The 27,734-nt window shown below is 52.6% G+C and overlaps 2 protein-coding genes across 4 annotated transcripts in view; one reads left to right on the forward strand and one right to left on the reverse strand.

Annotated features, from left to right (window-relative positions):
• Window positions 1-4,433, forward strand: part of LOC308277606 (fer-1-like protein 4) — a gene marked incomplete at both ends in the record, with an annotated part of 38,580 nt that extends 34,147 nt beyond the window's left edge. Inside the window, 7 exons of the mRNA XM_080716871.1 lie at window positions 732-892; window positions 1,592-1,677; window positions 2,792-2,890; window positions 3,061-3,302; window positions 3,684-3,967; window positions 4,050-4,150; window positions 4,241-4,433. Of these exons, the coding sequence (XP_080572997.1) occupies window positions 732-892; window positions 1,592-1,677; window positions 2,792-2,890; window positions 3,061-3,302; window positions 3,684-3,967; window positions 4,050-4,150; window positions 4,241-4,433 (1,166 nt within the window). The remainder of the gene's footprint in view (window positions 1-731; window positions 893-1,591; window positions 1,678-2,791; window positions 2,891-3,060; window positions 3,303-3,683; window positions 3,968-4,049; window positions 4,151-4,240) is intronic.
• A 1,693-nt stretch (window positions 4,434-6,126) lies between these two features.
• Window positions 6,127-21,715, reverse strand: ERGIC3 (ERGIC and golgi 3; the record flags this gene model as incomplete). Of its 3 annotated transcripts, none has more annotated exons than XM_080716194.1 (14): window positions 6,127-6,206; window positions 6,329-6,384; window positions 6,460-6,596; window positions 8,063-8,127; window positions 8,201-8,297; window positions 9,040-9,071; window positions 9,542-9,556; window positions 16,534-16,591; window positions 16,720-16,885; window positions 18,769-18,862; window positions 20,919-21,038; window positions 21,215-21,302; window positions 21,420-21,490; window positions 21,628-21,715. In XM_080716194.1, 14 exons carry the CDS (start codon window positions 21,713-21,715, stop codon window positions 6,127-6,129), a joined length of 1,167 nt encoding a protein of 388 aa, XP_080572320.1. The 3 variants fall into 3 exon arrangements, with proteins under 3 accessions (XP_080572320.1, XP_080572318.1, XP_080572319.1); XM_080716192.1 differs by having other exon boundaries at window positions 8,201-8,315; XM_080716193.1 differs by lacking the exon at window positions 9,542-9,556.
• Window positions 21,716-27,734: the final 6,019 nt, after the last annotated feature.

The raw sequence follows: 27,734 nt of genomic DNA on the forward strand, positions 1-27,734 counted from the left end.
CACCATGCCTGGCTCTTTGTATTTTGAAACAGGGTCTCACTAAGTTGCAGAGGCTAAGTTGCTGATTCTGGTCTTGAACCTATGATCCTCTTGTCTCACACTCTGAACCACCACGCCCAGTTCCCCAACTCCTTTTAAACTTTTATTTTGATTTGTTTGCTGTAGTGGGAATTGAACCTAGGGCCTCACGCATGCTAGGAAAGCATGCCACCGCTGAGCTACATCTCCAGCCCTAAACTTTTGAGATTGATAGGGTCTTAGTAAGTTTCCCAGGCTGGTCTGGAACTTGTGATTTTCCTACCTCAGCTTCCTGAGTAGCTGGGATTACAGGCACGTGCTACCATGCCAGGGAGACAGTGGGTGTTAAGTGGACCCCTCAGAGCCACAGCTACGCACGTTCCCATAATTCAGGGCAGCCCTATGGAACATTCATACAGCGCATGTGGCTGCAGATGGAGCTCAGGCCTTACAGAAGGCTGTTGTTGGTCTAGTCTCTAAACAGGATCTGGGCACAGGCTATGTAGCCCCTACCAAACCTAGTCCCTCTGACTGTAGGCTTTGCACTGAAAAATTGTATGGCAGCACCCCCCCCACACACACACCATTTGTGCAAGGCAGACTCGCCCTCCCAGTCCAAGAGCTTTATCCCCTCAGTTTAGAGCTTCTGTGGCGGGGGAGGGAGCAGGGTTGGGCAGTGTGTGGAGTCCAAGCTCACACGACTCTCGTTGCAGGTGCCAGGGGCCCCGCGGTGACAAGTGGAGCCTTCGAGGAGGCCCAGGCATTGCTTGTGCTGCGGCGTTGGCAGGAGATGCCAGGGCTTGGGATCCAGCTGGTACCTGAGCATGTAGAAACACGGCCCCTGTACCACCCCCGCAGCCCAGGGCTGCTGCAGGTGTGAGCGTCCTCAGCACCCCAGAACCCCAGGACTCCCTTGCTCCAAGCCTGCCACCTGGGCACACGCTGCCACCTGACTGGCTCCTCATGCTGCCGCCAGCGCTCCCACTCCAGTCTGAGCCTTGGGTCTCTGTCCAGAGCGCCCAGGCCCCATCCTGACTCTGGCCTGCGTATCCCCACCGGTCCGCCAAGGTTCAGACTGGAGCTCCTAACCTGACCTCTATCCCAGATCACTAAGATCTGAACCTGGAGTGGTGATGGTACTGGGGATTGAATCCCTCTGCAACTTAGATTGAATCTGAGCCACACCCGCAGCTCTATTTTAAAATTTGAAAGAGTGTCTCACTAAGGTACAGGGGGCTGCACTAAGTTACTGAGGCTGGCACTAAGTTACTTTGCTCCTTCTGTCAGCCTACCAAGTCCTGGGATTCGGGTGTGCACCATCATGCTGGCTCACATTTACTTTTGATCTCAATCTTCCGCTTTGGGCCCTCATCCCTGACTCCCAACCCTCAGCCTGCCCTGGACCCTGGACCCCTCACTTCAGATTCCACCTTCATCCTCCCCGGCCAGGATCTGCCTGACCCACCCCACTTCCAGCTCTTCTTTCTACTTGGGGAAGGCGCAGCGTTGGCCCCAGGGCTGTCAGGGGAGGTGGGGCCCCAGCAAGACCCTCCAGCCTAGACTGTCCTCCTAGGGATCCCTTCACCTGTGGGTCGACATCTTCCCCAGCGACGTGCCTGCCCCACCCCCAGTTGACATTAAGCCTCGACAGCCAATCAGGTGAGCGAGTTATGACCCCTCCTCCTGAGGGCAGGGCACACCTGGACTGTCTGTATGAGGGTCCTCTGAAAACCCAAGCCCTCACTGACGCAGGCAGAGACAGCTGCCTGTAGACTTTGGGTAGCTGAATCATTTCATGCCATCTTTCCTTCCTTCATTTTTCCCTTCCTTTTTTCCTCCCTCCCTCCCTTCCTTTTCTTTCTTTTCTTTTCTTTTTTTACCCAAAGACCTGTTGATAAACCGAGGTTCCAAACACCCTTCCGTAAACGCCCCTCACCTGAGCTGGTCTGAGCGCGGTTCTCTGTAGGCTGTTGCCGAGAGAGCTTGGTGTCAGTGGGCTGTCACTTCCCATTGGGCTCTGCTTTCCTTGTTGACATTCTGGGGGCGCCACTCGCAGTCTGGGGCAAGGTGGCTTCTAACAGTGCCTGGCTTCCCTCTTACTAGCCAGGCCATTAGAACAGAAGTTTAACGCCTCTTCATAGTCAACACCTCATTAGACCAACTTGGGTCAAATGCTGCTCCCTGAACCTGTCATTGTAGCCAGGGGCTGCGATACACCAATTGGCCAGTCCTGGTGACTGGCCAAGCCTGGACCAGGTAGGGGCCTGCCTACCAGAATCATAGCATGACAGTGTGACCAGTGTCACCGGCAGAAAATCAGAGTGCTGTCAACAGACTGGGGGACACTGATGCTGGGCAAGAGAAAGCTATTATTCAGGCAAGCAGGAGACAGGCACAGACTGGCCACACAAGGTGGAACCCAGAGCGCTGTGCAGCCCCCCGCCCGCCCCCCTTCCTCCCCACTCCCTCTGCAGGCTTGCTTGCTCTGCTCACGCACTCTTGTCAGTGTCCTGACGCTTCAGCTGCGCGCCTCTGCATCCGATGCTACACACTCAGTGTTTCAGGGTCTAGACCCCACGTTTATGGGAGGAGACCCTTGGCCTGGGCAGGTGCAGCCCTGCTGCCGTCTGCTGTGGCTGAGCAGGTGACACCAGCACCGGCTCTTCATGGGACCACAGGGGGCCTGGCCGCCCCGCTGGGCACCAGGTGCTCAGTGGCCTTGGCTCAGGCCCCCTCTTCAGAGTCTGAAAAGCATCCTCCGATTCACCCCCAGCTATGAGCTCAGGGTTGTCATCTGGAACACAGAAGATGTGGTTCTGGATGATGTGAATCCACTCACCGGCGAGAGGTCAAGTGACATCTATGTGAAGAGGTAGGCCTGAGCAGGGCTGGCCAGATGGCTGTGTCCCGAGTGGGGATCGCACATCGGGGCTCAGGCCCCCTGGCTGAGTCCAGCGCCCTGTCCCAGGCCCCCCAGGAGCTGGGTTCTAGGCCCCAGCCCTGATGCCCAGCTGCCCTGACCTGCCCCTTCCCTGGCCCCAGCTGGGTGAAGGGGCTGGAGCATGACAAACAGGAGACAGACGTCCACTTCAACTCCCTGACTGGGGAGGGAAACTTCAACTGGCGCTTTGTGTTCCGCTTCGACTACCTGCCCACGGAGCGGGAGGTGAGCGTCCGTCGCCGGCCTGGACCCTTTGCCCTGGAGGAGGCCGAGTTCCGGCAGCCGGCCGTGCTGGTGCTGCAGGTCTGGGATTATGACCGCGTCTCTGCCAACGACTTCCTTGGTATGTTGAGGCTTCCCAGCCTCGAGCTGCCCCTCCACGCCCCTGCGCACACCCCTCCCCTGCCCTCACCACCTGCCCGTGCTCCCTGCTCTAACCCAACCCCTGAGTCCTGGCATTCCACCCCTGCCCTGGACCCGTGTTCCCTGGCCTAATTACCGAGTTGATCAAGCTCTGACCGCGTAGGGCCATTACGCCCTCCACTGGCATCACGGTTTGTGCCTCAGTCCTCTGACCTGACCCCGAATTCCCTGAGCCCCATGCTGGAGTCCAGAGGAATTTCTAGCTTTGGGTGTCCCAACTTGCAACCCTGGTGTGCTGCCTCTGCGCCCCTGGCCGTTGCCCTTGGGTCTCATGCTAACCCAGTGAGCTCTACTCTTGCAGGATCCCTGGAGCTGCAGCTGCCAGACATGGTGCGGGGGGCCCGGGGCCCCGAACAGTGCTCAGTGCGGCTGGCCCGAGGAGGGGCCAGGCCCAGGTGCAACCTGTTCCGCTGCCGCCGCTTGCGAGGCTGGTGGCCAGTGGTGAAGCCCCGAGAGGCCGAGGATGTGGAGCAGGAGGCTCTGGAGGCTCAGGCCGGCCAGAAGAGAAGGAAGCAGAGGCGGAGGAAGGGCCGGCCCGAAGACCTGGAGTTCACAGACACGGGCGGCAACGCCTACATCCTCACGGTGTGTGAGGCCGGCAGGGGCAGGGACCCAGGCGGGGTTGAGGGCTCAGCCTCTGCTCCAGGACACAGCAGTGTCTTCTTAGGGGAAGGTGGAGGCGGAGTTCGAGCTGCTGACTGTGGAGGAGGCGGAGAAACGGCCCGTGGGGAAGGGGCGGAAGGAGCCGGAGCCCCTGGAGAAGCCCAAGTGAGTGGGGACAGGAGGCTGGAGGCTAAACAGCGGGAGGCGGTGGCCAGCTCAGCCTCCTGCTCCTCTGACTCCCCGCCTCCCCAACAGCCGGCCCAAGACCTCCTTCAACTGGTTTGTGAACCCGCTGAAGACCTTCATCTTCTTCATCTGGCGCCGGCACTGGCGCATCCTGGTGCTGCTGCTGCTGCTGGCGCTCCTCACCATCTTCCTCCTCCTGGTCTTCTACACCATACCCGGCCAGATCAGCGAGGCTATCTTTAGTCCCCTCCACAAACCCTGACTGACCTGGGACACCACCTCACGGTACCAACCTACCGCCAACAGGAGCCAGCCCAGAGCTCAGCGCTTTCAATAAACCTTAGCACTCGCCCACAGGCCCGATTCTGTGCTGTGCAGGGCTGGCCGCCGCAGGTGGCCGAGAACAAGGAAGTTCTTGGGTGACCTCAGGTGCGGGGACTTGCTAGAGTGCTCGGGTGACACTGCCCACGTGCCCCACATGGGGGACAGGGCCTGGCGGGAGGCTAGAAGCGAGGGGCCCGGGCAGCTGTTTTGCCCTCTGAGCAGCCCACCTGCTATTCCTGTCCCGCAGTGGCTGGATCCCGCTCACCTAACCTGCTGTGGCGTCTGCGTCCCACGGTATCTAAGTGCTTTGCTGTTTCATTCGCGTGCTCAATGCTTATCAGCTGTGGGAGTGAGCGCAGCTGTGAGGGTGCTCTTGGTTGCAAGTAATAGAAACTTCAACCTAAACTGGTTTAGGCAAAACAGAATTTACTCATTAGTCTGGCAGGCTGGCGTAGGTACAGCTTGTCACGGGGCTCAAGCGACATCTCCATGACTGGATGTCTCTGCCCCTCGGCTCAGCTCTGCCTTCCTGAGACAGCCTACTTGCAGACAGGTTCTCCCCGAGGAACTGCAAGGCCGCTGCAGCCAGCTCAGGTGTCCTCATGTTCTCAGCAGGAAAGTGGTGCTGCGGGTCTGGCCACCTGGTCACTGCGGCCAGGCAAGGGGTGGACGTGCAGACTGCAGCCCTTCCAGGAGCAGAGCGCGGGAGACCAGCCTCCTAAACCACAGCTGAGATAGTGCGAGGTCCCCAAGGAAATTCAGGATACGGTTAACAAGGGGAATGGTTCCTGGGCGACCAAAGAGCAAGGCTCGCTGGAGCTGGTGCTCCATCCTCACTTACGGAGGAGACGTGTCCACTAAGGAACGGAGTCACACGTCCAGCGACACACAGCTCTGTGATCACGTCACCTGGGCCTCAGACCAGGCTCCAGAGGTTTTGCTATGGCTGTGCTTTGCTTCTGTCTGTGCTTCTCTTCTCCCTACCATGGTCTGAGATGACGTGATGAACGGACCAGTGGTTACCAGCCCTGGCTCCCTGAGCTGTGGAGGAGTGAGGCCTCCGCGGCTCTAACCGGAGGCCCTGGCGAGGTCCCGAGCCAGGAGTCTGGTGCTGGCCCTGTCCCAACACAGCCCGGCCACTTCTCTCCTGGCTCAGTGTTGCTTCCACCCCGGGGCCGGCAACGACCCAGCCTTCTTTCCGTGCTGGGAGCCAGCATGGGGCACAGGGCAGCGTCAGAGTGTGACAGGACCAGCCTTAAGTTCAGCTGTCACTAAGGAGTGGCAAGCCCCAGCCTGCACTCAGAGCCCGGACAGTGGACTGCAGGAGCCGGGTGCAGAGGCTCTGGGGCGCTCCCCTGAAAGGTCCATCTGATCCCTGGGGCGGCACTGAGGCCTGTGGCCTGCCGTCAGCCTGGTGTGAGTCCAGCCCTGCTGGCCAGGCTCTGAGTGCCGGAGGTGAAGCGCCGTCCCCAGGTTCCAGCCGACCCAAGAATCACACAGACACCAAGTGCATACTATCACAATCAGTATTTACCACCTTGGGGGCTGGCTGAGGAGGGGGGCTGGGGTAGAGGGTACAACCACAGGCCAGAGAGAAACAGGGGAGCGAGGGGAGGGCAGGGAGAGGATGGCTACGTTGTCTTCCCGAGATCGATTTTCTTCTGGATGGCCCGGGCCGAGTGGTAGATGAGCGAGTCGATGAGGCCGGCCACTGGAGGAGACAAGGCTGGCGCTGGCCTAGTCGGCCCTGACCCTCACAGTGCCTGTCCTCCGCAGCCCAGACCTGGGCCCCTGGTGCCCCCACCCCCAGACAGACACCCCGCGGCTTCTTACCCGTGAACATGCCCCCAATGATGGCGCACACGCCTGTCAGGAAGTGGGTGAAGGACCTGGCAGAGGGAGCGGGTGGGTTCAGTGGCGCCTGGCTGACAGGGCCCAGGCCCGCCCGCCACTCCCGCCCCTACCTGTGCTTCTCTGTCAGCTTCACCATCATGGGCGAGAGCTCGTAGAGCACGAAGACTCCGGGGAGGCCCTGGTCACCCAGCATTCCATTGGCGACCTTCTCATGTCTGGTTACAGAGAACTGATTCGTCCTCAGCACCTGCGAGGGGAGCGAGGGCCGGCCTGGGTCTCCAGCCTGTGCCCCACCCCCCCAGCCCTGCCCACCTGCCCCTGGTCTTGTTGAGCCTGATTAGGTGGAGAGGACGAGGCCCTGTGTTAGTAACCAACACTACCAGGCCCGGGACCTTTGACCCTGGCCCAGCCAGGCCGTCTCAACTTCCTTTCCGGTCACTAGCTTTGTTCTTTTATGGAGGTACTCAGAGCCTCACCCCCAGCCCTATTTTATACCAGCACAACCAGCTGGTCACCAGATTTTTACTGTTTACCCAGCCAAGTGTGGTGGTGCACGCCTGTAATCCCAGCTCTTGGGAGGCTGAGATGGGAGAATTGCAGGTTTGAGGCCAGCCTTGAGAACACAGCAAGACATCTTAGCAACAGAGAGAAACCATGCCTGAGCGCGTGTGTATGGTGCTGGAGATTGAGCCTAAGGGCATTCTACATCTAAGTTATACCCCAGCCCTATTTTTTATTCATTATTTTGAAACAGGATCTCGGTAAGTTGCGGAGGGCCTAAGTAGCCGAGGCTGTATGTGAACCTGCGATTTTTCTGTCTTAAGTCTCCCAAGTACTGGGATTATAAGCATGCACCACCACACCCAGCTTTAAAACTCTATTTCAAAACAAAAACCAAAAAGAGCTGGGTAAGCCGGACGTGGTGGTACACGCTTGTAATCCCAGCATTCAGGAGACTGAGACAGGAGGATCGTGGTTTGTGGACAGCCTCAGATACTTACTGAGGCTCTTTGCAACTTAGTGAGACCCTGTTTCAAAAAAAAATAAAGAATAAAAAATAGGGCAGGGGGTGTAGCTCGGACGTCAAATGCCTCTGGGCTCCATCCCCAGACCCGCAAAAAAAAAAAAAAAAAAAAAAAAGCTGGGCACATCGTAGGTTAACTGCCACCCTTATCACCTTAGTGAGGTCCTTTACAACTCAGTGAGACCCTGTTTCAAAATAAAAAGTAAAGCCTGATATGGTGGTGCAGGCTTGTAATCCCACTACGTGGGAGGCTGAGACAGGAGGATTGCAGGTTTGAGGACAGCCTCAGCAGCTTAGTGAGACCCTCTGTAACTTAGTGAGACACTTTTAAAATAAAGGTTCAATCTCCAGTACCTGAAAGGAAAAATCAGAAGCAAAAAACAACAACAAAAAAACCAACCTTCAACAACAAAAAAATAATACAGTTCCCCCATGGCTGTGAACCTGGAAGCTGCGCTCTCTGGGAGCAGGAAGGCGCAGCACCTCCTCAAGCCCCCTGTGCCGGGGCTGACCTCACCCCTCCATGTCCTGCAGACCCCTCCACAGGCCACAGCAGCAATGGCGCAGGGCTCAGGGGGGCGTGGCCTGGCCACCCCGACCCAGAGCACACCCGGGGCAGTGAGCACCGGAGGAAGGGCCCCAAGAGCGCAGCACCAAGCAGGAGAAGAGCTCGGGCTCCTCAGACTCACCTCCCCGTCGACCTTCATGTACACTGTGGGCACCACCTTCACGAAGTACTGGAACATCATGGAGGCTGCGGGGAGAAGACGGCACTGGGCATCGGTGCCAGGCAGGGCTTTTGGGGGGACTACCTCCCAGGCGGGTACCTTGGGGTGCAGTGACGTTGGTGTGGTCCAGGGGGTTCACGATGCCGGGGTAGTCCTCCCCGAATGACAGGTGCTTGATACAGTGGGTCATGTTGATCTGTAAGCAAACCAGCAGCTGAGCCCCGATGGCCCCACCCTGTGCAAAGCCCTGTGTGAGCAGCCGTCAGGGCTGCCTGGGTCTGTGCAGATGTGGGATGGTGGGGGGCACGGAGGACGGGAAGGAGGCCTCCACCTGGGAACAGCTGTGGTCTTAGAACCTGACCAAGGCGGGACCCACACTCCCTACCAAAGAACTCTCACAGTCTGCAGGCTTCTGGGGCTCTGGAGTCAGGGTGCTGGCTTCGCTCACATCTGGCACACTCAGATGGGCGCCTGCCGAGTGGCATGGGGTGGCTCTGCCCAGAGGCCTCAGCCATGAGGGCCTCCCCTGAGGCCGCCAGCCTCCAGCTGCCTGTGCCAGCCTACGTCAAACTCAGCCACGCGAAGATCTTTTAAAAAGTGCAAATCTGCTTTTGCCATGACTCTGCTGATGGTAGGCCCACCGCTTTCTCCTGCTCTCAGGGTTCAGAGCAGATTCCTGAGCAGGGCTCCAAGTCCTGTCTGCCCTGGTCTCCCTGACCATGCCTGCCCCTCAGGTCCTGACCAGTGCCACACTGTCTAGGCTGCTCCTGTCCAACCCCATCCCTGCCCCTAGCCTGTTCAGATCTCAGTGCAGAAGCTGCTCGACTCTCAGACCGGATCCTGCAGATCAGGGCACACAAACGCCTGTGCTCCCCCAGCGAGAGGAGGCAGCAGGCGACGCTCCCACCCCACCGCCGCCACGTTCCACTGGCACTTACGTTGTCAAGGCCGAAGCTCTGCAGGTCATGGACTAGGAGAGAAGAGAGAAAGGTCACCAGGGGAGCAGGACCGTGGCCGGCCCAAGCCCCTTCCTCTGGGCCCGCATGAATCTAACACTAACCCTCCTGGGTTCTGAGCACACGGGCCCTGTTTCGTCTCTGACAAACACAGGGAACTCTAGGCCTTCCCTCCCACCAGGCCCCTGCGAACATCTCAGGGAACAAAACCCACCAACTGGGCTCTCGGGAACTCCAGATGATGGAAATCACTGAATCCCAAAGGGAGGTGGACCTGAGTCACCCCCGCTCTGCCCCACACCCCGGCCGCCCCGGCCCCTGGGCCAGTACTCCAGAGCAGGTTCTGCCTGCCGTCCAGCCCTCCTCAGTGCCTTTTCTAGTCACCCAGCAAGCAGCCCAGGCCCGTCCAAACCTCCCCACACCCTAGGAAGGCAGGCTGCCCAGAAGTGGGGGCTTGGCCTCCCTAGGGCACAGGGCCACTTACTCTCCACAGCATGTACTGCAGCATGGGAGGGAGGAGAGAGAAGGGAGGAAGAGAACAGATTCAGAGCTTACAGTCAGCACTATGGAGCAAGACGTGCGGCAGGAGGGACGACTGAGATATTCCTGCCTCGACTGAGATATTCCTGCCTCGGCCACAGGTTGTGGCCCCAGTTAACAGGCCTCTTATAGGCCCCTCCTCAAGGGAGCTCCCCCTGGCAAAAATGCACGAGGGCTTGAGGGTAGAAGTATGGGGCATAGAACAAAAGACCGAGAGTCCAAGCCGGCGTGGCGGCACAGGCTTGTAACCCCCGCGCTCGGGAGGCTGAGACGGGAGGATCGCAGGTTCTCAGCCAGCCTCAGCAAGTAGTGAGGCCTCCACAACTTAGTGAGACCCTGCTTCAAAATAATAATAAAAGAATAGGCCTGGGGGTGTAGCTCAGAGGTAGAATGCCCCTGGGTTCACTTCCTAGTATCACACACACAAAAAACCAACCAACCAAACAAACAAACAAAAAACCAAACAAACAAAAAAACAGACCTAGAGTCCAAAGAGCCACCTTCCTAGCTGTGTGGACCTGGGCAAATCACTGCCCTTCCTGGGTCTGTGTCTCCTCTGCAAGAGGGCTTCCCAGAGGACCTGGTAGGCCCTCCCATGGGAGAGGTTATCCCACCACCCCATTAACAATGACTCAGAAAGCGGCTCCCAGCCTGACTTAGGCAGATCTCTGGCCATTGCTGCATGCACACAGCATCCCTTGCCCTGGGGCCATGACTCACAAACAGCCCTCGGGCTGTCTCCTACTGGGCAAGGCACACTCATCACCTTCCAAGATTTCCCAGGGACCACCCTTCCCCACCCCTCCAGGGTAGAGGGCGCTCTGGAGCTCTGCAGGGTCTTCCAGACCCTCCCACCGCCTTCCTCACGCTAGGCCTCACCCAGACTGCCTGAGCGGCAGCAGGGCTGTCACACCAGGCCCCATGTCTGGCTTCCCTCGGGCACTCAGCGCAGCTCAGAGTGCCAGACCCTCGTGTCCTAAAACCCCAACTCTGAAGCCACAGCAAGCCATTCCTACTTCTTGGTTACAAAGCTACACAAAACCCCAGGACAGTCTGGCTCACACCAGGACGCTGCTCACGCCAGGATGCAGCTCACACCAGGATGCACTTACACCAGGATGGGGCTCACACCAGGACACTGCTCACACAGGACGTGGCTCACACCAAGACACTGTTCACACCAGGACACTGCTCACACCAGGACACTGCTCACACCAGGACACTGCTCATACCATGATGTAGCTCACACCAGGACACGGCTCACACCAAGATACTGTTCACACCAGGACACAGCTCACACCAGGATAATGCTCACACTTGGACACTGCTCATACCAGGATACAGCTCATACCTAGATGCGGCTCACACCAGGACACGGCTCACACCAGGACACAGCTCACACCAGGACACTGCTCACACCAGGACACTGCTCATACCACGATGTAGCTCACACCAGGACGTGGCTCACACGCCGGCCTCTCCTGTGCTATCCGTGTCACGGTCTACGGTGACTGCCACAGCCATGTACAAGAGCCTTCCACTGTCCTGGCTTCCCACTTGTTGGACATCCCTCCTTCTCCGTCTTGTGCTCCACCCACATGAGCCACCACTCCTTAAACTTTGTCACCACCACTAACTATACATACCCCTTTGCAATTTCAATTCCAAGCACCTGCGCTCCAACCTCCAGCCACTAACTTGCTCTCCCTCCTTCCCTCCCTCCCTCCCTCCCTCCTTCTCGTACCTCACCAATTCTTTGCCACCACACCAAGGACCTGCAGCCTGCTGCCTCCCCGACTCCTGGAGCCTCCCCCCTCCCCCCTGCCTCCCTCCTTTGCCCCGGCACAGGAGCACTTCCTTACACTTCTTTACACATCCCTTTGACTCCATTGCTTTGCAGGCATGTGGCAACACCAAACCCCAGGTCACCAACGCTCTGTCTACTCTAAGCTCACCCTCATTCCTCACCCAGGGGGAATCAGCCAGCCATGCTGCCGGTCTCACTCCCCACTCAAGCCTGACTCCGCTGAGACCCTGAGGTTGCAGGTGTCTCTGATGCACCGCCCGGCACATCCCCACTCCAACAGACTGCTTTCACCTCCCTCGCTCTCAAATCTCTACCACCTTCTTCCCTCTGCTCATCCTTGGCTGATACCTGTGCTTCCCACCTCGCGGGGAAAAGAACCACTCAGCAGAGACTGTCCACCTGCTCTTGTCCGCTTGCTGCTGTGCCTAGTCTGCCGCCCTCCAATTGCTGTGTCTGGCCATCCCACATGCCTAAGGCACTGGACACTGTCCCCCCCCCTTTTTTTTTTTGGTGGTACTGGGGTTCCTGGAAACCCTTTTATCTCCAGGCCACACTCCCAGACCTATTTTATTTAATACTTTTTTTATTTGAAAACAGGGTTTCTTAAGCCAGCGCGGCTGGCTTTGAACCTGCACGACCCTCCTGTCTCTGCCTCCCAAGCGCAGGGATTACAAGCGTGCGCCACCACGCCTGGCTCTTTCTTTTTTTAATGTGTGACTGAGGACTGAACTCAGGGGCATTTTACCTCTAAGCTACACCCTCAGCCCTATTTTTTTTAGTTTGTTTGTTTGTTTGTTTATTTATTGCAGTACTGGGGATGGAACCCAGGAACATTCTACCTCTAAGCTATACCCCAGCCCTATTTTTTATTCTTTATTTTGAAACAGGGTCTCATTGAGTTGCAGAGGGCCTCGCTAAGTAGCTGAGGCTGTCCATGAACTGTGATCCTCCTGTGTCAGCCTCCCAAATGCTGGTATTACAAGCATGTGCCGCCATACCTGGCTTCATTTTTTAATATTTATTTATTTATTTTTGGTGGTACTGGGGATGGGACCCAGGGGCTTTCTACCTCTGGGCTACACTCCCAGACCTATTTTTATATTTTATTACAAACAGGTTCTCACTAAGTTGCTGAGAGCCTCACTCAGTAGCTGAGGCTGGCTTAGAACCTGTACAATCCTCCTGTCTCAGCTCATCTCTGGAACCTCACTCTACTCTCTACTCAGTAATTTCTGATAGCTTATTAACACTGTGTTACCCCACCCACCTAGAAGTCCTCCCTGACTCTACACATCCACTGTAGCCCACATGCTCCTCCATTTATTTATTTATTTATTTATTTATTTATTTATTTATTTGCGGGTCTGGGGATGGAACCCAGAGGCATCTGACCTCCAAGCTACACCCTCTGCCCTATTTTTTATCCTTTATTTTTTGAAACAGGGTCTCACTAAGTTGCGGAGGGCCTCACTAAGTAGCTGAGGCTGTCTGTGAACCGTGATCCTCCTGTCTCAGCCTCCTGAATGCTGGGATTACAAGCGCGTGCCACCACGCCCCGGCTTGCTCCTCCCTTTAGAGCAAACCCCACAGCAGGCTTATCTCTACTCCCCTCATGTCCTCTCCTGAGCCCACTCCATGTGGTCTGGACTCAAAGACTGCCATGCGATCGACCACATGTCCAGTTCTCGCCTGACACCAGAAGCATCCGACACTCTTTGAAGCACCACCCTTAGCTTGAGGACGCCCGTCTCCTGGCTCCGGCTCCAGCCCGCAGGGGTCCTCAGCGGCCTCCTCTGTGTCCCGATGTCCTCCTCGCTCAAGGCCTGGGGCTCAGCCTCTGGAGCTCGCCCCACCTCCAGGGTGATGACGGCCACCCTCACACCTTAAACATGCGATGGCTCCACTTGGGTGCCTCCGGGCCAGTTCTCTCCCTGAACTCTAGGGATGGTAGCTGGCTGCTGATCTGGTATCTTGGATGTCTAGAAGAACAGTCAAGCCCTATTCACCCAAACAGGCCAGAGGCTGAACGCCTGCTTGACACCCTCCCTCCAAACCCCTAAACCTGCCTCTGTGGGTCTCCCTCGGCTCAGTAAATGGTAGCCCTGTCCTTCCTACTCCTCAGCATGACATCTTGCAGCATTCTGGACAACTCTTCCCTTCATCCCAGCTGGAGCCCGGTTACTTCTCACCACCCTGGCCGCTGTTCTGGGCCAACTCCCACCGCTCTCACCTGGGCCAGCCACGGCGATGTCTCCCCACTGACCTCTGGCCTTGTCCTCCGCTCCCCACCCACGGTCTTCTCCACAGAGTGGCCAGAGTGCTGCTGACCTTTCTAAAGCTAAGACAAGCTATAGACTTCTTCACAGTCCTACTTCCCAAGTCACGCAGCACAGAAGTCCAAGCGCGATGCCCTTGTGCTCCACGTGGCGCAGTCCCTTCTCTCACCTCGCACCTGACCGCCCTCTGCCTACTCCGCTCAGCCACCCTCACTTTCTGGCTGGATCTTAGACTCGCCAAGCATGCCCTTGCCTCGGGACTTGCATCTACCCCTCAGACATCCACGCGGCTGGCTTCCTCGGTCTTTGCTCAAGCACAGCCCCATACGGAGCCTTCCCTGGACTATCCTAATGAGAAGAGCACGCACTGCCCCGTCCTGGCCCTCACACCCAGCATCTTTACCTTGCTTTGCTTTGTCCACATTACTTAATAGCTTCTACTCCTGAGCTACACCCCCAGCCCTATTTTATTTTATTTTGAAACAGGGTCTTACTTGGTTGATGAGCATCTCACTATTTGCTGAGGCTGTCCTCGAACCTGCGCTCCTCCTGTCTTAGTCTCCCAAGAACTGGGATTACAGGCACGTGCCACCACGCCTGGTTTATTGTCTTTTTCTTTACCAAAATGTTCGGAAGGCAGGAATCTTACTGACTGCTGTATCCTTAACACCTAGACTAACACTTGGCACACAGCAGGTGCTTATTAAATATCTAGTGAATGCATAAATAAAAAACCGAGCAAGAATAAATCTCACATCTTCCTTTCACAGGGCTCCATAATTCCCAAATATGACACAGCTCGGAAGTGGAAGAACCGGCGTTCCAGCGCATCTATTTCCCCGAAGCCTGGCACACGGGTCATCTGACATTGAGGGTTACCATTTAAATAAGTACCTACCACACGCCACGCTCTGTGCTAGTCTTGTTGTTGTTGTTGTTGTTTTGTAGTTCTGGGGATTGAACCCAAGACCTCTCACATGCAAATTAGTGCTTGATCATTGAGTTGATTCTCCCAGACTCTATAATCTTTTATTTTTTGTTTTTGTTTTTGTTTTGGTGGTACTGGGGTTCCTGGAAACCCTTCCTCAGGGCTATACTCCCAGACCTATTTATATATATATATTTTGGAAACAGGGTCACTTTTTTAAGCCAGGGAGGCTGGCTTCGAACCTGCGCGATCCTCCTGTCTCCGCCTCCCAAGCATGGGAATTACAAGCGTGCACCACCATGCCCGGCAATCTTTTATTCTTTTATTTTTTGTACAGGGTTTGAACTCAGGGGCATCCTACCTCTAAACTACACTCCCAGCCCTATTTTATTTTGTCTTTTTTTTTAATTTTTTTTTTTTTTTTTTTTTTTGTGGAACTGGAGTTCCTGGAAACCCTTCTACCTCCAGGCTACACTCCCAGACCTATTTTTTTAAAATATTTTTATTTGGAAACAGGGTCTCTTAAGCCAGTGAGGCTGGCTTTGAACCTGCGCGATCCTCCTGTCTCTGCCTCCCAAGTGCGGGGATTACAAGCGTGCACCACTACACCCAGCTAATTTTTTAAATTTTTTAAAAATTATTTTTTAATTTTTTTTGGTACTGGGATGGAACCCAGGGGCATTCTACCTCTGAGTTATACCCCCAGCCCTATTTTTTATTCTTTATTTTGAAACAGGGTCTCACTGAGTTGCAAAGGGCCTCACTAAGTAGTTGAGGCTGGCTACAAACTTGTTTTTTTTTTATTTTGAAACAGGGTCTTTCTAGGTTGATGAGTCTTCAGTACTTATTGAGTCTGTCCTTGAACCTGCAATCTTCCTGTCTCAGCCTCCCAAGTACTGGGATTTACAGGTGTGTGCCACCACACTTGGTTTTTTTATAATCTTTAACCTGCACAAAATGTCCTGTGGAATAAGTACTAACATTATCTTTTTTTTTTTTTTTTTTTGGCAGTACTGGGGGTGGAACCCAGAGGTTTTCTACCTCTGGGCTATACTCCCAGACCTATTTTCCATTTTATTTGGAAACAGGGTCTTACTAAGTTGCTGAGAGCCTCACTAAGTAGCTGAGGCTGGCTTCGAACCCATGCGATCCTCCTGTCTCAGCCTCCCAAGCGCGGGGATTATAAGGGTGCGCCCCCACGCCCGGCAACGTTACCATTTTATAAAGAAGGAAACTCAGCCAGGCGCCATGGCTCACACCTTGTCGGCCAGCACTTGAAAAAGGCTCACTGGGGAGGATCATAAGTTCAAGCTCAGCCTCAGTAACGTCAAGAGACCCTGTTTTGAAACTGAAGAAAGTAAAAAAGGCTGGGAGCATAGCTTGTTGTTAGTGTACCCCCAGGTCCAATGCCAGCACCACCAAAATCAATCTATCCAGGCATGGTGGCACACGCCCATAATGCCAGTACTTGGGAGGCTTAGACAGGGGGATTGTAGGTTTGAGACCAGCCTTAGCAACCTAGCGAGAACCTGTTTGAAAATAAAAAAAATTAAAAAAGGGCTGGGGGTGTAACTCAGGTGTAGAATGTCCTTGGTACCAGAAAAAATCTCCAGTATCACAAAAAGTAAAAAATTAAATTCAATCTCCAGTACTACATACACAACAAATCAAATTAAAATAAATAAATAAGCAAGGACGCTCAGCTCAAAAGGACAGAGCAGCTTTTCTGAAGTCACACAACCTTGGCACAGGTCTGAGGCTGGCACCTGATGCCAGGCAGCCTGGCTCCTAACCACTATGCCAAACTGCTGCCCGAGATGAAGAGTGCCCGCTCTGGGCAAAGACCACCAGCTGGTGAGGGACCCTCAAATCTCCAGGAGGGAGTCCAGGGGCTAAACCTCCCCGGCCGACGAGGGCTCACTCACCATGAACATGGGACTGCTGGAAGCTCTTCCCAGGGGCAAAGTGAAAGTTTCCTGCCACCTGTAGGGACATCTCCTGTCATTCTCCAGCCACGTGCTCCCTTGGCCACCTGAGGACCTGAGCTGGTCAGGGTGGAGCCTCCAGCCCTGCTCGGCCCGCTGCCTGCCTTGCCCGATCCCCGCTGGTACCTTGTTGACTTCTAAGAAGCCGAACACCTGGCAGCCTTCATTCTTTTGCTCCTGCATCTTCTGGCTGAAGCCTTCTCGGCGGCACTGCTCAATAGTGTCCGGGTTCTTGAAGGCCCAGCCTCGCCGGCGATACGCCTCCCTCACGTCTTCACAGGTATTACAGCACCTGCGGGGAGGGGGGCGTGACCCGCGCGGCCCTTGGGAAATGGAGTCCTGCCTGCTCTGAAGCATCTGCTGGCCTCGTCACTGACCGCCACACGCTCACCACGGAGGAGTGGCAGGGCAGATGGAGATACACACTCCCATTCAGTCTGGGATGAAGCACCGTTGTGGAACAGATGGTAATGATGGTTGTACTACATTGAGAACGCCACTTAAAAATGGTTAAAATGGAAAAAATGTTGTCACATGTATCTTACCATGGAAAAGACCCTTTTTTTCTGTATTCTTTAGTGCTATGGATTGAACCCAAGGCCTCGCATATAGTAGGCACTGAGCTACACGTTCAACCTACCACCAAAAAACCCTTTTTTTTCTGGCACTCTGAATTGAACCCAGGGGTGCTCTACCACTAAGCTATGTCCCCACCTCTTATGATTTTGAGACAGAGTCTAAGTTGCCTAGACTGGCCTTGAACTTGCAATCCTACTTCAGCCTCCTAAATTGTTGGGATTAAAGGCTTGCACCAACATCCCCAGACAAAAATATTTTTATTTTTGTGTGTTTGCTATTTGGGATTGAACCCAGGGGCATTCTTCCTCTGATCTACATCCCCAGCCCTGTTTTTTTAAATTTTTATTTGAAACAGGGTCTCACTAGGTTGCTGAGAGTCCCACTACTTCTGAGGCTGTCCTTGAAGCAGCCTCACAAGTATACTGAGGTTACAAGTATACTGAGATTACAAGTATACTGAGATTACAAGTATACTGAGATTACAAGTATGTGCTACCACATCGGGACAAAAACACTTTTTTTTTTTTGCAGTACTGGGGATTGAACCCAAGGGCATTCACCCTCCGAGCTACACCCTCAACCCTATTTGTAACTATTTATTTATTTATTGGTGGTACTGGGGATGGAACCCTTCTACCTCTGGGCTACTCTACCAGACCTATTATATATATATATATTTTTATTTGGAAACAGGGTCTCTTAAGCCAGCGAGGGGCTTTGGACCTGCGCGATCCTCCTGTCTCCATCTCCCAAGCGTGGTGATTACAAGCGTGCGCCACCACATCCGGCTCTTTATTTTGAAACAGGGTCTCACTAACTTGTGGAGGACAAACCTGTGATCCTCCTGTCTCAGCCTCCCAAGTACTGGGATTAAAAGCTAGTGCCACCACGTACAGCTCAAAACGGATTTTAAAATACATATTCCAGCCGGGCATGGTGGCACACGCTTGTAATCCCAGCATTTGGGAGGCTGAGACCAGAGGATCGCGGTTCACAGACAGCCTCGGCTACTTAGTGAGGCTACAACTCAGTGAGACCCAGTTTCAAAATAAAGAATAAAAAATTGGGCAGGGGGTATAGCTCGGAGGTTGAATGCCCCTGGGTTCCGTCCCCAGACCCCCCTCCCCAAAAAGTACATATTCCTAGGCTCAACTCAGACCTGCTGAGTCAGACTCTCAGAGTTCAGGGCCTGGGATACACCATAGCAGTGACCTTATATTAGGGACTTAATCTGGGCTAGGCCTTCCACGTAGATGCTGTGTGTATAATATAGATTTAACTCTAAGTGTTTCTTACAAGAAGGGTACTAAAATTATCCTTCTTCACACAAAGAAGTGACATGGCTGGGCCTGAGGACACAGGGCTGGCCAGGCAGCTGGACTCTGGAGACCACTCTGAGCCATTTATCTAGGATGAAGAGAAGGGACTACCCTGAGTCTGCAGCTCCTCGGCGGGGCCTGATCACAGAAATCAGCCACTATACTGGGATCAGTGACTGAGGAATGCATCCACCCGCAACATTCTTGTCCCACCTCTCCACCTGCCTCGGTCTGACCGTGACTGAGGCTGGGAGCCTTGCCCCCAGGTCTGACTCACTTGATGTCTTCCGACTCAGCACCATAGCAGCTCTCACAGCGATTGGGGTCCAGGGAATCTGGGTCAAACACAGTCACCTCGACTTTCCCGAGCTCTAAGGGAGGACAGCTGCATCAGTTGGGGGGCACAGTGGCATCCGTGGCCCTGGTTCCTGCATGGGTCCTTTGATCCGTGGGTTGGGAATAACGGAAATTAAAACAGTAGCTAACATGTACATTATACACACTATGGGTCAGGCATTCAGCATTTCCTCACATATGTTAAGTCTTTAAATAAAAAAAGGTCAGTAACAAATGTTAGCTGTGCTCTACATACAATGTCTCATTTCACCTCCACACAGACCCTAAGGCTGGCTGACAGCCCTATGATGGGAGGCCACTTAGAGAGAGAGCTAAAGTGAGCACCTCTGAACCAAGCAGCTGACACATATTATGGATGCTCCTTGGCTTGCGATGGGGTAACACATGGACAAGCCTCTATAAGTTGAAAATATGATCGGCTGAACACGCATTTAATACACCTAACCTACTGAACATCATAGTATAACCTACCTTAATATGCCCAGAACACTTATATTAGCCAACAGTTGGGCAAAATCACCTAACACAAAGCCTATTTTATAATAAAGTACTAACTACCTCAAGTAGCTTATTGAATGCTGTACCGAAAGGGAAAAACAGAATGGTTGTATGAGTAGGCTTTCGTATCATTATAAAGCCAAAAACCTTATGTCAGAACTAATTCCATGTAACAGGTACTGTTATTTATCACCACTGTATGGCTGAGGCTAACAGACAGCAAGGAGGCAAAGCTATATCTGGACCAAGGCAATAAGCCTTGAGCCATCTGCACTCCCAAGGGGAAGAGCTTTAAGGGGTAAATTCAGTCAGTGGGCTGGTGAAGCAAACACAGAGAAGCTCAGGTTCATCTAAAGGACTTCTAAGGCCGGGCATGGTGGCGGATGCTTGTAATCCCAGCATTTGGGAGGCAAGGACTGGAGGATCATGGTTCGTGGACAGCCTCAGCTACTTAGTGAGGCCCCTCGCAATTCAATGAGAACCTGTATCAAAAAATATAGAGAACAAAATATAGGGCTGAGGGTGTAGCTCAGAGGTAGCATGCCCCTGGGTTCCATCCCCAATACCACACACACACACAAAAAAAAACCCCAAGCCGGGCGTGGTGGCGCACGCTTGTAATCCCCGCGCTTGGGAGGCAGAGACAGGAGGATCGCGCAGGTTTGAAGCCAGCCGCGCGCGCGCTGGCTTAGGAGACCCTGTTTCCAAATAAAAAAAAAAAAAATGTAAAAGTAGGTCTGGGTGTGTAGCCCGGAGGTAGAAGGGCTTCAGGAACCCCAGTACCACCAAAAAAAAAAAAAAAAAACCCAATAAATAAATAAATAAATAAAGGACTTCCACAAAGGCAGCAACATGTAAAACCCATCTTCATGCTTCTGTTACACAAACTACAATACACAGAGAACCATAGCTAGGTAAATCACCCTTCTAATACATAGAGGCTAGAAGCCTAGATTTTATTTTATTTTATTTTATTTTTTTGCGGGACTGGGGATGGAACCCAGGGGCATTTAACCTCCGAGCTACATCCCCTGTCCTATTTTTTATTCTTTATTTTGAAACAGGGTCTCACTAAGTTGCAGAGGGCCTCACTAAGTAGCTGAGGCTGTCTGCTAACCGTGATCCTCCAGTCTCAGCCTCCTGAATGCTGGGATTACAAGCATGTGCCACCACGCCTGGCTTAGAAGCCTAGACTTCAATCTACTATGATTCTTTTTCTTTCTTGGTAGTACTGGGGATGAAACGCAGGGGCATTCTACACCCCCAGTCCTATTTTTAGTCTTTTTTATTTCTTGAAACAGGGTCTCACTGAATTGCGAAGGGCCTTGCTACGTAGCTGAGACTGTCTGCCAACAGCGATCCTCAGGTCTCCACCTCCCAAATGCTGGGGTTACAAGTGTATGCCGGCACTCCTGGCCTCACTATGATTCTTAATAGCTGGGGACCCTAAGCAAGACAGCTGACTTCTCTAGGGTCAGGCAGTTAATCTATCACTGAGCCTGCCGCAGCCTACTTGTAGGCCTTGGGTATGTCCAACTCTGGGATCTGAGCTCCAACCCCTCCCCTGGTTACCATGCCGCTCGGCCTCTGAGCTCACGGGGTTGCCGTCCTTATTCAGTCTTTTCTTGAACAGGTTGTGTTCCACATCCAGCTGCTGCTCCCCAGCCACATCCATGGCATCAATGCTCAAATCTGAAAGCAGGAAGTCAAGTTCAGGTAATATGCGCCTAGGGGCAGCGGAGTTTCGAGGGAAAGAGCCAGTCTTGGGGCAGAAGTGAATAAGAAGGAGGCTGTGGCTGGATGGGTGAATCTAGAAGCCCACCTGGGAACCCCGGGACTCACAATCCCCACCATTGTGAGGTACTCACAGGCGCATGGCATGTGTGGGAAGAGGACATCGATGTTGATCTTCAGTTTATCTCCCCGCGACTTGTCCACGTAGAGCTCAGGATGTACCTGAGGCAGTGCTGTCAGTAAGATCGGGACCCAGGGTCCTCCTTCCTCACTCCCACCCCTAAAGGTTCTACCCCTGGAATGCCCCGTCCCGCCCAAGCACTAGGCCCCGCCCCTTACCTCCGTGGTGAGGTAATACTGCAGCTCGGACAGGAACAGTAGCAGCATGAGAAGGCCACTGACGATGGTCACTGCAGGGCGGGGAGCGAGGGTCAGAATGGCCTCTGTCCCACTCCCTCGGACTCCAGCAGGCCGGTCAGAGTCCAGGTACCAGGGCCAAGCTCTAGGCCACCCCCCGTCCCGCAGCCCCGGCCCCGCGGCTGCATACCCGTGGCGCCCCCGCAGGTCTTGACCCGGAAGTCCTCCAGAGTCTTGGGGTAGGCATCGAACTGCTTCAGCTTCCCCAGCGCCTCCATGGGGACCGGCCGGAAAGGGGATGCCAGCCGGCCCGCCCCTGCAGCCTCCCGCTTCCGGCCCGGAGCTGGGCCACGCCCCCTCGCCTTCCTCACGCAGGCGCAGCAGTGCGCATGCCCGGCCTGCCAGGCGCCCCGCCCACCGCGGCTGCCACGCCCCCTCGCGCCCAGATCTGGGCCAGACCCAAGGCCGGCTGTGGTCCTGGAGCGGGTGGGACACTGCGTGGATCAGGCCTCTGGGAGGAGGCCTCTGCCGGCTAGAAACAGTAATAACGGCGTTTCGCTTCAGACTCTTGAACCTCCTAGAACAGTGTGGTTTCCCAAGTTTCCCCCACCGGAAGCATCGTTATCACCTGAGAATTGGTTAGAAATGCAAATAATTAAGCACGCTTGTAATCCCAGTACTTAGGAGGCTAAAACCTTAGGATTCGGGCTCATAGACATCCTCAGCTGCTTGGTGAGACCTTGTTTCAAAATAAAGAATAAAAAATAGGACTGGGGGTTTAGTTCGGAGGTAAAATGGCCTTCATCCCCAGTACGAAAGAAAGAAAGAAAGAAAGAGGAAAGAGGAAGAAAAGAAAGAAAGGAAGAGGAAGAAAAGAAAAGAAAGAAAGAAAGAGAGAAAGAAAGAAGCCGGGCATGGGGGCGCACGCTTGTAATCCCAGCATTCGGGAGGCTGAGACTGGAGGATCGCATTTTGGGGCAGCCTCAGCTATTTAGTGAGGCCTTCTGCAACTTAGTGAGACCTTGTTTCAAAATAAAGAATAAAAAATAGGACCGGGGGTGTAGCTCGGAGGTCAAATGCCCCTGGGTTCCATCCCCAAACCCGCAAAAAAAGAAAAAGAAAGAAAATAGAAACAAAGAAAGGAAAGAAAGAATAAATATAAATAATTGGTTTCCACCTAGAGGTAGAATGCCCCTGGGTTTTATCCCCAATACCGCAGAAAGAAAGAATAAATGCAAATAATTGGCTTCCACCTACTGAACCAGGAAGTCTAACCAGGCTTGGCGGTACATGCTGTTAGGTCGGAGCAGGGACGTTGGCAGCCCCTCACCCCTGAAAGTTACAGCTGGCTGATGCACGGAACTGCAGTTAAACAACAATGGCCTGACTGCCCTGGCCAATGCACACAACCACAGACACACGTGTCACCCAATTCCTGACACAGGTGTCACCGAGTTCTCAGAACTCTGATAGGACTACTTCTTAAGAAACAACCTAGCTGGGCATGGTGGTGCACGCTTGTAATCCCAGTACTTGGGAGGCTGAGACAGGAGGATCACACAGGGTCAAAGCCAGCTTCAGCTACTTAGTGAGGCCCTCCTCAACTTAGTGAAATTCTGTTAAAGAGAGACAGAGAGAGAGAGAGAGAGAGAGAGAGAGAGAGAGAGAGAGAGAAGGAATAGGCGGGTGTGGTGGCACAGGCTTGTAATCCCAGCTTTGGGAGGCTGAGACTGAAGGATCACGGTTTGCGGACAGCCTCAGCTACTAGGCGCTTTGCAACTGAGTGAGACCCTGTTGCGAAATGAAGAATAAACAATAAAGCAGGGGTGTAGCTCGGTGGCTGAATGCCCCTGGGTTCCATCCCCAGACCCGCAAAAAAAAAAAAAAGAAAGAAAGAAAAAAAAGAAACAGCCCCAGAAAAAGTTTCAACCTGCAGACCCTAGAATGCCTCAGTGGCCCTGCCTTTGGGCCAGTGAACCTCGCCTGGGAGTGCAGAGTAAAGCACCTCTTGCTTTTTACTTGGCCTGCTTGTCTCGTCCCCTGCGTCGCTAATTTACACACACCTGGAATCCAGTACTTGGTAGCCTGAGACAAGTTCAAGGCCAGTCTCAGAAACATAGACTATCAGCAACTTAGTGTAGACCCTGTTTCAAAACAAAAAATAAAAAGGACTGGAGGTGTAGCTCAGAGATAGAATGCCTCTGGGTTTAATCCCAGTAACACACACACACACACACACACACACACACACACACACACACACATCTAGGAGTGGTTCCCTGGGATTCTGAGGCACTCAGGCACGTGGGACTCTCCGCCCTGGAAAGAAGGTGTTAACTCCGTTTTCCTAAGAGCATGCTGATTCATAGCAGAACCTAATTCCAACCTAGTTTTTCTGGACCTCAAAGTACTCTGGGAACCAGAGCTCTTGGGGTTAGGGTTAAGGTTAGATTTAGCCGTTACGAAGTTGTATTTATTTATTTATATGGTACTGGGGATAGAATCCAGGGGCCTTCTATATCCAGGCTACACCCCAGACCTATTTTATATTTTATTGGAAACAGGGTCTCCCTAGGCTGATGAGAGTCTCGCTATTTGCCAAGGCTGTCCTTGAACCTGCGGTCCTCCTGCCTCAGCCTCCAAGTGCTAGGATTACAGTGTTGTGGAAGTTCTTTGCAATGATCGATCCAACGCCAGTTAGGGTGGAAAAGAAGTTTATTACACCGGCACTCAGAGGCTGGAATATTCCTGAAAAACCCCCAGCCCCAAGCTCAATGTGAACTCCCATTTTATAGATTTGTGACAAAGAGCAGAAGCTGGCTGGTGGGCTTACAGGGATTGAAATGTGGCAGTGGTATGTTGGGTACGGGGAGTACAAGGAGGGGAAATTTCTGAGCAATTACTGACATATGTGTCTTTTACAAGCAACTGCCTGGATACCTGTTCTCCTGCACGTCACTTATCTGTAGTTACATTATTCTTAGTTAAGAGTTTAGGTTTAGGAGTTTATAACACATGCCTGCTAGGTGTAATCCCCCTTTTCTTCCTTTCTGAATTACTTGGCCAAAGGTTGGACTGTCTATGGCCCAGGGGCTAGAAAATCGGAATTAACTAGTTGGACCATCAGGCTGATGATCCTGCTTATCTGGCTCTGGTCTCCAGAATTTCATTTGTCTCTATAATCTGGCTGTGCGGAACACTCTCCTGTAATACAGAAGAAGGGGGAAAATTTCGGCCTTTTGTGCTAGTAACTTTTGGGGGTTTAACCACAACGGGTGTGCGTCACCATGCCTGGCCAGCCTTGGCAATTTACTGAGATTCTCAGCAACCTAATGAGACCTTGTTTCAAATAAATAAATAAATAAACAAACAAACAAACAAATCTGAGGGTATAACTTAGAGGTACAATGCCATTGGGTTCAATCTCCAGTAACACACACACTCACACTGTCTGTCCTCACTTAAGTTTGGGTTTAGATTTATATTCTCTGCTTACTCTGGAAGCCCCAAAGCTAAATTAGCCTAAAATTGAAGGTATCCAGCAAAATTAAACATGAAACCGAAGAACCATATCTCAATTGAAGCCACATAGAAGCCCTAAGGAAAGCTCTGCTAAACATTAGCCCCTGATCTAATGTTCCAAAACACAGAAGGAAATCACCCATTATGAGCAAGGGTGAGTAGACAGCATTATCAACAAAATTAGGCCTTGGTGAACTGGAGATAGCAGAACTATCAAATAAAAGCCGCAACTATTCTGGGTATAGTGGCACACGTTTGTAATCCCAGTACTTGGGAGGCTGAGACAGGAGGATCGCGGTTTGCGGCCAGCCTCAGCTACTTAGTGAGGCCCTCTGCAACTCAGTGAGACCCTTTTCAAAATAAAGAATACAAGCCGGGCGTGATGGCGCATGCTTGTAATCCCCATGCTTGGGAGGCTGAGACAGGAGATTCACACTGGTTCGAAGCCAGCCTCAGCTACTTATGAGGCCCTCTGCAACTTGGTGAGACCCTGTTTCAAAAAAAAAAAAAAAAATAGGGCAAGGCATGTAGTTGGAGGTCAAATGCCCCTGGGTTCCATCCCCAGATTCATAAAAAAAAATTTTTTTTTTGCAGTACTGGGGGTTGAACGTTGGGCATTTTACCTCCCACCCTATTTTTTATTTTTCATTTTTTAAACAGGGTCTAAGTTGTGGAGGGCCTCACTAAGTAGCTGAAGTTGGCCGCAAGCCTGCCATCCTCCTGTCTCAGCCTCCCAAGTACTGGGATTACAAGTGCGCCACCACGCCCTGCTACAATTAACATTTTTGAGTCAGATGATTCTTTGCTGGGCAGATGGGCTCTCCTGTGCTCTGTAGGGTGTTCAGTGTTTTCCTTGGTTTCTAGCAACTAGATGCCAGTAGTGCGCACACTCCTGCCCCCAGATATGGCAACCACAGTTATCACCAGATATTGGCAGCACCTCTGGAGGATAAAGCCACCTCTGGTCGAGAACCACTGGTCTATAAGTGAAGCAGCAGATCTTCCTTGTGGGGAAGGAGCCCATGTGGACAGACAAGGGCACAGCTGCAAAGGCCTTGGCATAGAACACAGCGGTGTGCAGCAGGGAAGAGTCTCTGTCCAGGGAAGAGTTTCACAGACCGACAGAACGTAAACTTGGCCTGTGCTTTTGCATGGCTCCCATTCTTGGGTGGCAGGGGGCGCCCCCCACGCCATGCAGATGAAGGGTGGCAGCTGACGCTGTCCTTAGAGGCCTGGCAAGGGTCTTTGAACCCTAAAGCTGAGCAGGAGTTCCGTGGTCCCTTGTCCTTCTGCTTTACCTTCTGCAGGATTCTTTTTTGTTTTTGTTGTCCTTTGCTGCTTAATTGTATACACTTTGCTTAAAATAGGGAGTTATGGGATTTGGGGAGGGATCTTCTTGTTACGGTTTGGTGTGAGGGTTACCATTTAGGGGAACTGTCCCTGGGGACCTTTATTAGGCTCCCAGACACAATTCCCTTCAACCACGGGTTCTTGTCCCAGCTCAGGACAGATGTGCACTGGTCAGGACTCTTGCTAAAGATTTAAATGAGTTTATTGAAGAGGTAGAAATACAGACAGCAGCTACAGCCTCGTGTTACCCAGGGATAACTGGAGGGGTGCTGCTACAGCATCTCATCAGATCTTTTTTATTTTTTTGCGAGTCTGGGGATGGAACCCAGGGGCATTCAACCTCCAAGCTACACCCCCTGCCCTGTTTTTTATTCTTTATTTTGAGACAGGGTCTCACTAAGTTGCGAAGGGCCTCACTAAGTAGCTGAGGCTGTCCACGAACCGCGATCCTCCAGTCTCAGCCTCCCGAATGCTGGGATTACAAGCATGTGCCACCACGCCCGGCTCATGCAGATCTTGAGAAATCTCGATCAGGGGATCCGCAACGGTGTAGATCCCCCATGAAGTATGTCTAGCATTCCTTTCTTCATAAAATTATTTTAGGATTATTTGGATTAATATGTATAATTGGAATTTTAAGTATAAACATTATAACTAAAACTGATGGGCAGCGGCTTGTGAGAGACTCAGGCAGCAAAGATTTTTTCCCCAAGGATAAAGTTATTGGGCCAAACTTTAAGTTCAAACTGACCTTAGTTTGAGCCACTGGATAAGATTAGGTTTGAGTCAGCCTTGTGAAGTGAGACAAAGCGTACTGTGATTATTTAAATGTCTGACACCCTTGCCGTAAACTCTATATAAAAAATAAAACTTTTCCCGTCCTTGGAGATCCTGCTTGCATGGCTATGCCCTTGCTTTTCTGCCAAAAAAGAAAATATAAAAGTTGTAACAAATCCTGAATAAAATGGAGAAGGTTGAATCTGATTTTGTGTGGCAATTCTTCTCTCATTCGACCTCGGCTCCTCTATCACCAACACACGAACCTCGACTCTTGCTAGGGCTGGACCTCGGCAGTGTGCTTAGAACGAAATCACCGAAATACAAAATACGGAACAGCCTTTTTATAGACCCAACATCCTCCATCTTGTTCTCTCCCACATAACTCTGACATAGGTAAAGTCTGTCCCCTTAATTTTTCCTGCCTAACTTTGGTCTATGCCCAGGTTTCTCCCTTCACGAAGGTTGATCCCCTCCTCTCATCCAAACTAGATATCGATTATTATCTAAACCTGTCTTTAGAATGAGGAAGTCCTAATTCCGCTTCTCTTTCCACTTGCTAATTACTTTTTTTTTTTTTTTTTGGTGGTACTGGGGTTCCTGGAAACCCTTCTACCTCCGAGCTACACTCCCAGACCTATTTTTATA

Source organism: Muscardinus avellanarius (assembly GCF_963383645.1).
Source record: "Muscardinus avellanarius genome assembly, chromosome: 19".
Lineage (NCBI taxonomy): Eukaryota > Metazoa > Chordata > Mammalia > Rodentia > Gliridae > Muscardinus > Muscardinus avellanarius.